This window comes from Misgurnus anguillicaudatus, chromosome 4 (assembly GCF_027580225.2).
Source record: "Misgurnus anguillicaudatus chromosome 4, ASM2758022v2, whole genome shotgun sequence".
NCBI lineage: Eukaryota > Metazoa > Chordata > Actinopteri > Cypriniformes > Cobitidae > Misgurnus > Misgurnus anguillicaudatus.
The window spans coordinates 17,026,436-17,040,370 of NC_073340.2; the positions used below are offsets into that span (position 1 = coordinate 17,026,436).

Here is a 13,935-nt window from a genome sequence, read left to right on the forward strand (position 1 = left end):
GTGCAACATGCGTTAGCCCCTTGCTAACATAACTCTCTGACAATATATTAAGAGTTTAAACACCAACACCAACATCAACACACATCATTCATCATTAATCCAAGCAATAAAAACGACGACAGATACTAATATTTAGTGATTCAGTGTCGACTCCCTACTTTAGAAGCCAATAACTTTATTAATCGTGCGCTTTTTGGTTCAACTACTTTGCACATTGTTTACATTGATGGAAAGCTACATGACACACTGCAATACAGGTCATTTTCGATTTTGGATCTGTGTGGCTCTTTAATCTCCTTCATAATTTTCTTGATCAAGCTAATATTACCATACTAATAATACTTGTCTTATATAACCACTTTTGCACGCCCTGTCAGGCGAGATGGGCCCGTTCCTATGTAGCGGTAGCCATCAAGCTCAGAGGGATTGCCAGCCCAGTGCCCTAAACTGCTTTGTGGAGGCCATGTCGCAGTGCGTGCCACCCATTCCCATCAGACCCTGCGTGTTGAAGTACTTGGGCAAGACGCATAATTTATGGTTGCGCTCCACCTTGATGCTGGAGCAGCAAGCATTTGAAAAGGGCCTTAGCTTGCACATCAAACCCAAACAGAGCACTGAGTTCTACGAGCAGGAGAGCATCACACCTCCACAGCAGGTATAGGAAGTTATGCTATCTGAAGGTTCCTCTGTGTCACTTGTCCACTGAATTTCTATCAGTTTTGTTTTGACCTGTCAGTAAGGGCAGTTTAAAATATCCCAGCATTCATGCTGCTTATGCTAAGCAGTCATCTCATTGGGTCGCCTCTTGAATATGGATGTGTTTGTCCCCTATATTCTTTGAGGATGCTATTTCATATTCCCCCAGGAGATCCTCGACTCGCTAGCGGAGCTCTACTCCCTGCTGCAGGAAGAGGACATGTGGGCAGGGCTGTGGCAGAAGAGATGCAAGTTTCCCGAGACGAGCACCGCCATCGCGTACGAACAGCATGGCTTTTTTGAACAGGTGAGATACTGAAACAATTGCTTCCCTTGAGTACCTCTCATATCTTTGCATATAAATGTGTTGCCAACAATGATGTTTTTTTTCCAGGCTCAAGAAACCTATGAGAAGGCGATGGAGAAAGCCCGCAAGGAGCACAATGCTTCACCCGCCATTTTTCCAGAGTACCAGCTATGGGAAGATCACTGGATCCGGTAAGTTGTTGTTTTTTTCATGAAAAGTTTCTGTAAAGCTTCTGATTCAACACTTCAGGCCGCCACTCATTAAGCCAGTCTGATTTATTGCTCTCCAACTATAAGTTTGACAGGCTTTGGTTTGGTGCCTAGTTAGGTTGAGTTCCACTTGGAAGCTATTTTTCTGTTTTCACTGAAAGCAAAAGAAAACACCTTAACATCAGGTTCAGTCTTTTATGTATTACAAAATCTTTTTGTTAACATGATTTGTGTTGTAAATAGTTAGGACATGGTATTTTCCCAACTTTCCTGACTTGTATGACCAAGTCCACATTCCATGAAATTTGTGAACATTCAATTTGTGCACAATCGGTTTCTTTTGTTTTTGTTTTGCTTTAACTTCTGAATGTTGTTATTTTCTAGTTGTTCCAAAGAGCTGAACCAATGGGAGCCTCTGACTGAATATGGACAATCTAAAGGTCACAACAACCCATACCTTGTGCTGGAGTGTGCCTGGAGAGTGTCCAACTGGGCGGCAATGAAAGAGGCTCTGGTGCAGGTAAACCCATTTAGCAAATTTTTAAACACTAAACGTACATTCACATTAAAAACGATTTTGTAGCTGTGTCTCGCTCGTCTCTTTTAACGAGGTTGTTAGGGGGCGTTTCAAAATCTGGTTGTCAAATGAGTAACGTCCACTCCAGTAACTGACAAGAGATGGATGGCGTGAACTTCACTGCTTCACTTTCATTGGCAGTGATTCCAGAAAGTCGCCCATCATCAGCAAAAAGTTAAACTTTTCTCCACTTTGTCACGCTACTGGACACGCCACATCTGGTCGCCAACGGTCACAGAGCTTCCATTTAAATGAATGCGATTGCGTCGCTCTGCTAGTCTGAATGCAGCTTAAGAGAGATGTTTACTTAATACTTAAGAATGTTAAAACATGGACGCCTAAAAATGTTCCTTTCAGAAAAGTTTGAACACCATATAATGCTGCGTCATACTTTTCCTTTACATAAGATTATAAAATTATACCAAAAGCTCACATAACTCGCGCTGTTTTTGCAAATCTCATGTTAATCTTGAGTACCTATAGAGTCTTTAGTTTTATCAGATTTATAAAAGACAGATCAGCTCTATCGATAGTTTCTGAAAAAACACAAGCGAGTCACAAGTGAACAACACACAAACATTGTCCCTGGATAACTGATTCACTACATGTTCGTGTCGCCCTCATGCACCGATTGCAACAAAACACAGACATTTGATGCAGTTTTACTTATCGTCAGTAATTAATGACTCGGATGAGACCACTCCATTTCAACGAAATCCAGTGTTAAACACTTACGCACTACTCCGCTGCTACCCCAGATAAACTATATCCATTGTTTCCATAATGTTGGGTTATTTGGGAAGTCAGAATTACAGTATAGATCCTAGCCATATCTGCCTAGAAAATCACAACTTTTGATTTTCTGTCTGTCTAAGTACACGATGTAACTACAGAAGAGTCAAGTTTTAAATATGAAAAATATTGAAACTCTTAGTTATTTTTTAGCGCGATGCTAATGGTCTAGATCTAGATTCAATGGAACATGCTAAGTTATGCTTAAAGTGGTACTGCCAGACCCGGAGATCAGCTGAATGAATTCCAAAACAGTAAAAATCAAATTTTTAAATCTAGGGGAGCTGGAAATGAGCATATTTAAAAAAAAAATTGGAGTGTCCCTTTAATACCCGCGTACACACGGTTTATGTCCAGTTAAATAACCCAGAAGCGATACCTCACTATTACTCTATTTAAAGTTTCATCCTATTGTGAAAGCACTTCACTTTTATAATGCAAAAAGTCACACGCTTACTGTGCTGGCAGAATTGTTTATGACTCAGGATTGTAGCCTTGCCATCGGTGGTTAATTTATGGGCTTCACTTCTAAGACAAAGTAGAAAAAGTGTGTGATAGGGCCGGACACATTATAAATACTCCTGGCTCTTGTTCAAGGAGACTTGGAACGAATTCATTCAGGTTTCTGTCCTGAGGTGACACCTAATTAAATTGTCCAGCCCTGCAGCCCTTCCCTCTACCCACCCCGCCGTCCCCCTCCTTTAGCTTTGCATCTAATATTTACGGATACGTGCTTGAATAATTGCTCAAACATCTGCTAGGAAGTGATTTGTTTTCCTGTTCCAGGGCAGGCTACTTGGCAGCACCGGTTGTTCTCTCGAAGTTTAAATGTCCTCTCTTTCAATTAAGGGTGGGTGGATAAGGCCAGACCGTACGCGTTATCCATCAAATTTCAGTTGTGATAAGTGCTCACTGACCACTGAACGTAAAGCCCTCCGTGTTGTCATACCCCACAGTGACATCAAACTGTCCCAATGGGAGGAATGGGTCAGTGAAAAAAACGGTTTGGCAAGATAAGAAATGCAAAAATCTTAAAAAAAAAAAACTTGTCATTAAAGCATGCAAGCAGGTATATTTCAATGCACATAACATATTTATGTTGATTTTATTACATTTGCACCATTTGTATGAAAGTTAAGACTGAATGGACCTGAAAATGTCAAATGGTGTAACTGCCAATTGCGCCATAGACATCCACCTTGATGGCATGAAAGCATAATCATAAAAAAAAAATAATTTTAATATATCACACGAAAATACATTTTATTAGTTATTATTAAATGTAAATTTTAATGCGTTTTTGTAGTATTTGTCCTGACATATGCTGAAAACAGCTCTGTTTTCTAAATAATCTTTGACAAATTATGTAAAAATGTATGTACAAAAATCATATTACACTAAACTATATGATTATATTTTATTCCACATGTTTATGAATATATTTATATTTTCATTTAAAATAATACTAGTTACACCAATTGACACAGACCGGTTACACCACATTGACATTTTTGCAATTTTCCCCCAAATATTCTTTCAAAATAAAATAAAAACAGAAATTTTAGACTTGGTCCTCAATAAAGAGAATGTATGCAAGTAATCTACAAATTTAATTTAAAATTTTAACCCTTTTACATATCAGTGTTGTTTTTGGCAGCCCTTTTAGTTTTCGTTTTAGTCTTAGTCTTTTGGACGAAAATGCTTTTAGTTTTAGTCACATTTTAGTCACTTGTAAAATTTATAGTTTTAGTCAAGTTTTAGTCGACGAAAACGCAAAATGGTTTTAGTCAAGTTTTAGTCGACGAAAACGCAAAAAGGTTTTACTCAAGTTTAAGTCAATTTTAGTTAAAAAAAGTATTTTTTAACCAATGAATTTAGGTTAAAAAGTGTGGTGTATTTAATACAATTAAAATGTGCATTAAGGTTGTCCCTGAGGGCTGCCGTTGTTTTAGTCGGTGTGCCTTCTGCGCATGTCATAACAAAAAGTTATGAAGAAAAAAGTTTAGCCTAATATTCCCTCGTGTTGAGTTTGTGTGTTACGCTGAGACCTCGCTTATAAAGTTGAGAAACGCGTGCCTTGCCTTATTTAAATACACCACAAAAAGTATTGTAAATGGGCTTAGGTTTGACAAGCAGATACATGTAAAACCTTAAGCTTACCATGAAATGGTTCATTGCATTATGAACGTGAGACTTATAATCATTTTCGTTCCGTCTCGTTTCGTCAACGAAAACTCGAAAGCGTCTCGTCATGTTTTCGTCACCTTAGAGACATTTTAAGCTAGTCATCGTCGCGTTAGCGTCATAAAAAATATGTGCGTCAACAAAATCATTTCGTTATCGTCATCGTTGACGAAAACAACACTGTTACATATAATGAACCATACGGACACAAAATAATTAACGTCACGTCAGTGACCCGACTACTTCCTGGAATACTTGATTCTGATTGATTGATTGTTACATTTTATAGTCACCAATAATTTGTATAGAGAACTCTAAACAAAATATTTGCTTTCCATCACTATGCTACTGCTGTGTCTCTTGCAGAACTCAATGGTCTTTTTGTGATGTAATTAACTAATTTTCAATATTTCATATCTCTTTATTTATTTGGTGAGTAGCTGTGTAATAAGCAGATAATGTACAGTCAGCTGGTTATCATCACAATATAATTCCCCTTAGGATGATACAGGATGGTCCTTTTGTGTTAATCACCGTCTGAGTGTACAAAGTCCCTCCATCCTCCCACTTCCTCATGATCTCCATCGTGTTTGCACCATCCATGACATCCACTATGAAAGTGCTCTGGTTCATTATGTGGTTTTGTGCATCAGGTGGAGCTGAGCTGTCCCAAGGAGATGGCCTGGAAGGTGAACATGCATCGCGGCTACCTAGCCATCTGTCACCCCGAGGAACAGCAGCTCAACTTCATCGAGCGCTTGGTGGAGATGGCCAGCAGTCTGGCCATCAGAGAGTGGAGGAGACTACCACACATCGTTTCTCACGTACACACTCCACTGCTGCAGGTGAGGTTGACCTGAAGCACCCTTGAACCAGAAGCTTTCCAGCCACATTTTAATGCCTTTTCTCCCATTTAGATTAAGCACCACCATTAACTTAATCTAAATTGATTGTCAGTTTTAAATAATGACTTCTCAAAAGCACAACAAGTGGTCAGATATAACCAGCGATAAGCAAAATGCGTAAACTTTGTATAATTGCCTTTTATATTCCCATTATGCAGAATATGTCTTTTGTCATTTCTTCTTTTGTGTGACGAGATCTCGCGAGATTAAATGTGTCTCGCGAGATTAATTATGTCATAAGATTTCTCGTGGAGATGTAATGCTGGCTGTTTCTCAAATAAAAAGACTGCATCCTTCGGAGATCGTATTTGTAGACTACATTTTCATAAAGACATTATTAGAGAATATTAACAATTATTTAGTTAATCGCAAATCGTTGTAATATGCCCATGACTTGCGAATGTAATGCTCAGTTAATTATCTGAAATAAACCTTGATGACGTATGCAGCCTGCATATGTGATCTCCGGAGGATGCAGCTTTCTGTTTGACCCTTTTACAGTGCATGCATTATATTCTGTCTTTTACTGCGTGTGCTTTTTTGTTTGGGTTTCCAATATTGTTCGTTTGGGAACTCGTGTGAAGTCTGTCGATCAGTGTCAGATGTGAAGTCTCAGCAGATTAAACCCTCACTCAGAGTTTACATGATTTAATGTCTGCATGTTCTTGCTCAAAATGACAGTGACTGTATCGTTCCATTGTAAATAAATTGACATTAAATATTTAAATGGATTTAAACATTGTTTGGCTAAAAATAAGCGTTTCTCCATCTAAAGTGAAAGTGAAGATAGCATCCCCGAAACGAGTCCACTGTCGCCCCCTGCAGGCATTTGTTATAATACATACGTAATGCTTTTTATTTATAGACCACAATGTAATGTGTTTGTTAATGTTGTTTAATGTAACTTGGTTTTGATACTTTATTTGAACCAATTATTATTGCATCTTCGTTATTATGTAATTTTAAATGCTATTGCTCACTTGGGTCTATTTTTATTACCCCAAAATAACAAATTACTTCATTATCAGTTAGCAAAATAATTGTTAGGGCCAGTCATTGATTAGTTAAAACATTTAAAAAATAATGTGATTTCAGTTTCTTATTCATTTATTTTATCATTGAGGATTTCTTAAAAAGTCTAAAAATATCGTCTTGTCTCGTTCTCGTGAACCCCATCTTGTGTCTCGTCTTGTCTCGTGGATTGAATGTCTCGTCACACCCCTAATAATTATTGATGCTTGTTAATATTTAAAAAATAGAAGGGTACTTGCTTTTATTTGGTGCAAATAGTGTTTCAGCTTTGGTTTGCTGTAAGTGAAATGCAGTTTTGACGTTGTCAGAACACACAGCGAATATCTTGTAAATGGTTGTCCCAATGTGGGAAAAATCTGGTTTTTATTGTTGTTTATATGTCTACTTAGTGCACAAGCCATGAGCAAATTCATCATTCAACCATTGCTGAGTGTTTTCTAAAGAAATTGGGGAGTAAACCCACAAACAAAGAAGAAGCAGCTTGTTGTGTATGATTTGATAAGACCAGCAGTGATGGAGGTAAATAGACAGCGACTTTTGTTGCAGTTTGAGTTGAATCACTCCTCAACTTGGCCTTACTGTTGCAAGGAGCAATTTATTATGAAAAAATGTGACGATTTTTTTTACCTGATGGGAGGGTTTCTAGTGGACCAATCACAGCACTTGCGGTCCGTGTAGAATGTACGCGGTGTTAAAATTTTGGCAAGGTGCACGTCAGGCTACGCACAACCTATACACAGCTATAAATTACACTTAAGTTTGAAAATAGCCTGCATGTTAAACAGTTTGAGATTAAATGTTTAATACTTTCGGTTTAGGGTTTAGAAAAAAAACAATGTTGGAGGAAGATCAATACAGTAAAGCCTCACAGGCACTGTAACAAATCAGACATAAATGGCCACTCTTTGGTGGCTTTTTTTAGTCAGACCCTTAGAACTTCAGTTGATGTCCCAAAGCAATTGACTTCACTGATAACTGAATTTACTGATAACTGAATCTGTTTACACCTGCACTCTTGAATGCAAACATACCAGAAAACCAAGTCCAAGCAATTCAAACGAGAGAGAGAGAGAGAGAGAGAGAGAGAGAGAGAGAGAGAGAGAGAGAGAGAGAGAGGGGCCCAGTTTTAAATGGCTTGTAATTACTTTTCTTCATCAGATAGTGTTTGATTAAATACCTGCAAGAAAATTAAATTTACATGATGAATGGGCACTTCGAATGAAGGTTATAATGTGCCATCAGCTGATATTAACAGATAATTGTGAAAAATATTGTATTGCCTAATTTATTTTGTTTTGGGGGATTTGATTTGCAAGCAAGTCCATAGACTGATTTGAGACATTTATCTTGTAAACCAGATATCAATGTTGAATGGATTGTTTTTTGATGCGTGCATGTGTCTTTGGATGCTGCCCTAATTCATTATCCTGGCTGATGCCGGCTACTCGTTGAATGCATAGTAAACAGCTAGAATATAGCTTCACTCTCGTACTCATAGAGGATATCGCAGGCCTGTGTAGCCTTTAAAAAGTGCACCTTTACCAGAAGGTGTGTATTTGGAGACTCATATGTTAGGATCAAGCATCAATGGTTTGTAAGGAATGTCGAGCGATTTTCAGGGTCGTCAAAGTCCGTATTCTGTACTGGTGTCGCCTAATAGTCGCCTGAGAGCGCAATTACACATTAAGGGAATAGACGCTTCTCTCCTGCACTCCTTCTCCAAGTAAATGGCTTTTAAGACTCTTTGATCCATCCGTTCGCCCAGCCACCTCAAGACTTTGTTACTACGCATTTCTTTCTCAATAGGAATCTTAAGCCTGTAATACAGTCACAGTAATGGATTTCGGAGTGCTGTGCGCGTGTGATATTTGGCTCCTTGGATGTCTGTGGCTCTCCGAATTGAGTTCTGATGTTTCTTTTGAAAAGAGGGCTTGTGCAGGTTTCATCCTTCCATTAAATGTTTAGTGGTAGGTGCATTGAGATTCTTATCTGTTTATTCCTGGCATATTCTCACCTCAGGCCGCCCAGCAGATCATTGAGCTACAGGAAGCTGCGCAGATTAATGCAGGACTTCAGCCCGCCAACCTGGGCCGCAATACCAGCCTCCACGACATGAAGACCGTGGTGAAAACCTGGAGAAACAGACTACCGATTGTCTCCGATGATCTCTCCCATTGGAGCAGCATTTTCATGTGGCGTCAGCACCACTATCAGGGTACGCTTGGGGCATGTGCAAAAATATGCACATATAATGATCACTAATGACTGGAACTTATATTTTACTGTAGATGTACAGTACTGATGTACATTTGCACTGTTCTTACGGTATTACTTTATTGTACAGTTATTGTGTCTAAAAGTAATCCATTTTGATTCCATCATTTTTGTTGCAGCCATTGTGACCGCTTACGAGACCAACACGCAACACGACCCAAACACTAATAATGCCATGCTTGGCGTGCACGCCTCCGCATCGGCCATAATTCAGTACGGAAAGATCGGCCGGAAGCAAGGGCTGGTCAATGTGGCCTTGGACATACTGAGTCGCATCCACACCATCCCCACTGTGCCTATTGTAGACTGCTTCCAGAAGATCCGCCAGCAGGTTAAATGCTACCTGCAGTTGGCTGGAGTCATGGGCAAGAATGAATGCATGCAGGTGAGTGAACTATCAATCTTGCCAATATGATTACATTTATGCATTTGGCTAAGGCTTTAATTCAAAGCGACTTGGGGGCATTTACACAACACTGCTTTAAAAAAATTAGATTTTTTTGCATTTTGATCATTCATTTACACAACACCGGGATGTTGAGAGCATGACAACGCAAAGTTTTTAAAAAAAATGATACCATTATCGTAGCATTATTTTGTAAACTACAGGGGTCCCACGGGTCCTTGAAATCCTTGGGAAAAATTTCAAGGCCTTCGGAAGTTTTTGAAAATATACAAACATAGATATAGGTCATTGAAAGTGCTTGAATCTATTTTATTTGTTTTCTGGGAAAAAATTATTATTCCCTGTGTGTAGTGTAGGATGATATCATAAAATTTCTAGCCTTTTAAGCACATGTGCTAAACGGTTCGCTTTAAATGCTTATATCTTCTATATCCGAATGTTGATTCATACCAAAATGCTTTTTTGCATAGTTGTGTTTGACACATAAAAACGTCTCGGGTTACGTGTGTAACTGTTGTTCCCTGAGAAGGGAACGAGACGCTGCATCTTCCTTGCCATACTTCCTGCGTCACTGTTACGCCATCTTTGGCAATTTCAGATAGCGATATACTTCCTGGCTTCCATGTCACCCTTTCTTTGCCGTTAAGCCTCACCATTGGTTGAATTTGATATACAGATTCAGATGCACTTACCACTGGAGGCGTCCCCAAAGTGTCACCGATGTGACGCAGCGTGAGTTCCCTCAAAAGGAAACTGTAACAATGTATCTTCAAATGGGTAACACGATGAAACCTTGCTCTCACTTAAAGGCGGAGTCCATGATGTTTAAAAACCAATGTTGATATTTGAAATCACCCAAACAAACACGCCCCCACCCCAACAGAATCCGGACCCTCCGTTGATAGACCCGCCCCACACACACGCAACCCGGCATTTGATTTGATTGGCTATAAGTGTGTTTTGGTAGTCGGCCCGTCTCCCCCTCCAACGCGTTTTTCAAACATCGTGGACTCCGCCTTTAATGTGTCCCCACATTTAGTCCTTGAACTGTATTGGAAAGTCCTTGAAAAGTCATTGAATTTGAAGTTAACTAAGGTATGGGAACCCTGAAACCTCAAAAACACATTTGTAAAACCTTGATGTCATGACCATGCATATATTATGTGTTCAGAGATTGTGTGATTATTGCTACTGGTAAGTTTACTGAACTACTGGTAAACTAGGATTGCTTTAACAACATTGTTGTTTGTACCCAAAAATCTTTTTAAAACGTGAAAAAAAAACTTTTTTAGTTTGTAGTACATTGTTGTGTAAATGTACTCTTAAGGCCGAAGTAAAGTCAATTTTTACGCATACACATTGATCCATATACAGGGTGCGTGGCACAATTTTCGTCATCAGAAGAGTGCGCACGTATTGTGCACGCATCACCAGATTTTTTAAAAGTTTATGCGCATCTGCAACCTATGTTTACAATGCACGCAAAGGAGTATGTAGTATGCAGGCCAAGAGTGGTATTGCAATTTGTCACAATGCACGTGTCAAACTTCTGCGCACATGCACGAGTCATATAAATATGCTTTGCAGTCGACTGTGTTTGTACGCTCGGTTTTTTAAAAAAAAACTAGACTCCGGGATTTACAGTGCTTTCAAGCTAAATATGTTTTAACAGTATGTTAAAAAAATGGGTATCGAACCCAAAACCTTTACGCTTGCGCAGTGCTATACTTACTAACTGAGCAATAGGAATGCTGGATATATGGTCCTGAATTTTTCAAGTATATCTGTTAATAGAACAATATTTAATATAAAGCTTTATACAATAAATATTATTGATTTGTTCATTAATTTAAATTATTTATTGAAGACAGACAACTAGAAAATGGAGTAGTTTTTGTGCAGCAATATGAATCTGTATTTATATGTGGTGTATTGTGTCGACCCACCTGCTCATTTTACTGTTAGCTGAAGTCTCTTAATCGAAGTAACGCGGCTCTCATTAGGCTGAGAGTGACTGTGGTGCTGTCAGAGTAAGAAATGCGTTCCAAACAGTGTAAGGAATGGAGTGTTAGCTGCAGCATTCGCTTAAGCCTGATTAATGGAGCTGCCTCAGCTGAGTTCAAGTCATTAAACTACCATTGGATTTAATAGGTCTCTCTCTCTCTTTCTCTCTCTCTCTCTCTCTCTCTCTCTCTCTCTCTCTCTCTCTCTCGCTCTCCTTTATCATTGTTCTGGCACACTCTTAAGCCACTAAGGCTCACCTGGCAGTCATAGATTGAGTTACAGAGATGTCTATAACTGATATACTCTGTTGACAGTGATGTTGACTTTTTATGTTTAGGAATTCTAGGTTGGAAAAATACACGCTGGGCCAGTCCAACATATTTGATTATTCCGGGTGTCCACAGATCCTAAAAACACATTTAAAATGACAGTATACAAATAAATTACGACGATGTGATGGATATTAATTAAAGGGGCCATGGCACAAGTCTTTTTTAAGATGTCAAATAAATCTTTGGTGTCCCCAGAGCACATATGTGAAGTTTAAGCTCAAAATAACATGTAAATAATTTATTATAGCATGTTAAAATTGCCACTTTGTAAAAATGTGCCGTTTTGGGTGTGTCCTTTAAAATGCAAATGAGCGGATGAAGTGCAAACACTGATCACAATGATGGTGGTTTGTTGCAATAGAAAATCAATTGTGCTGTCAATTATTTTCTCTCTCTTTTTCTCTCTGCACAAAATGGCAGTGCTGTGGTTGGATAGTGCAGATTAAGGGGCGGTATTATTATAATAAGAGCTTCTTATGACATCATAAGGAGAGCAACATTTCAACAACCTATTTTTTTCATTTGCTTGTAGAGAATGGTTTACCAAAACTAAGTTACTGGGTTGATCTTTTTCACATTTTCTAGGTTGAAAGAAGCACTGGGGACCCCATCATAAACATGGAAAAAGTCAGATTTTCATGCCATGGCCCCTTTAAGAGAAGATGCTTCTGTTAAAGGAATAGTTAACCCAAATAGAAAAATTCTCTGATGCCATCATTATCATCTTATACAGCGTTTAACATGGCAAAGGGCCAAAAAAACGCATACATCCATTATTAAAGTAATTCAAATGACTCCAGTGGGTTAATATTTGATACATATATATTACATACAATACATTTGTGAGACAAAGCAGTTAAATATTTTGAGCTTATGTTAAATCTCATTGGTTCTTGTATGCTTTGTGACAAAATATGCATGGCAACTAGTCTTTTTTATTTTATTGGATGTTCACTAAACATTACATTAAAGAAAACATACAACATTACATAACATATATAACAGGGGGAGACGCATAACAGACCTTACTACATTAACATACATAGCTTACACAGAGAAAAATAAATAAATATATAAAAATAATAATAATTAAAAAAAAGACAACTAGTCACAAGACAGGAAATCTGATCAAATTTGACATTTTGACATGCTGCCGTATTTGAACTTACTGTGCTGATTTAAAAGGTTTCATCGATATGTAACATAATGATGACTATATACTGTAACTTCAAAATAGCCCAAGTATATTATACGCGTTGGTTGCACATGTGCTTACAGGCGAACATAGTATGTAACCGAGAAGATGCATTGCATTTTGTTGCAATGTCCATGCGTTGAACGTCTGTGTACATGTACCAGTCAAAAAAACTATACTTCGCAACGCTGTGTGTTCGACCATGCGCGTATGTTCGCGTAAAAATACAGACTATATTTTGCCCTTTACATGACAGTATTTTTTTATATACTTGTAGATAAATAGTACCATTTACTAATGTTTTGAGATACTGTTAAATATACTGAATCTTAGTTATTTGCATTAGAAAATACCTATAGTCTACCTTGCAGCAATTGTTTTTTGTTAAATCATGACTTACATGCAATATAGCATTCTACTGAGCCCAAAAATAAAAACAGATGCCCTGTTTTTTGTTAGATGTGAAATTATTCTAGAGTATGAAAAATTCATATCCGTAAAATATATGAGCATTTTAAATGCAATCATTGTTGTATTGTCAGGGTCTGGAGGTGATCGAGTCCACTAACCTAAAGTACTTCACCAAGGAGATGACTGCAGAGTTCTACGCACTCAAGGGAATGTTCCTGGCCCAGATCAACAAGTAAGACAGTTGATCCCTGGCTTTATTCATCTTCTCCCTGTCACTTTTTTGAGACTTCTCAATTGACACCATGCGTGTTGTTGTCTGTCGTGTGAGAGTCTGGCTTGCACTGACAATAAGCAATGAGAGCAACAGATAGATCATAAGAGCTCACTTTTCAAACTCATTACGCGTGGGATAGATAAACATCTGCATGTTTGTGTCACTAATCATCATGGTTAAACCTTAGACCAATAATGGGGTCAGAAGAGTCGTTTGCAGTCAATATGAAAGTATGATGAGTAATTAACCTTTTATGGCAGAGGATAATGGAGCCAAACTCACAATGAGTGATTATCTCTTACTGCACTTCTATTGACCGCCATTGAGTTGATACTGA

The 13,935-nt window shown here is 38.3% G+C and overlaps 1 protein-coding gene across 1 annotated transcript in view; it reads left to right on the forward strand.

Moving 5' to 3' along the window:
* trrap (transformation/transcription domain-associated protein) overlaps positions 1-13,935 on the forward strand; it is a 104,177-nt gene that overhangs the window by 59,356 nt on the left and 30,886 nt on the right. Inside the window, exons 53-60 of the mRNA XM_073866823.1 lie at positions 364-655; positions 866-1,003; positions 1,091-1,194; positions 1,597-1,732; positions 5,419-5,610; positions 8,722-8,917; positions 9,096-9,361; positions 13,456-13,556. Coding sequence (XP_073722924.1) covers positions 364-655; positions 866-1,003; positions 1,091-1,194; positions 1,597-1,732; positions 5,419-5,610; positions 8,722-8,917; positions 9,096-9,361; positions 13,456-13,556 — 1,425 coding nt within the window. The remainder of the gene's footprint in view (positions 1-363; positions 656-865; positions 1,004-1,090; positions 1,195-1,596; positions 1,733-5,418; positions 5,611-8,721; positions 8,918-9,095; positions 9,362-13,455; positions 13,557-13,935) is intronic.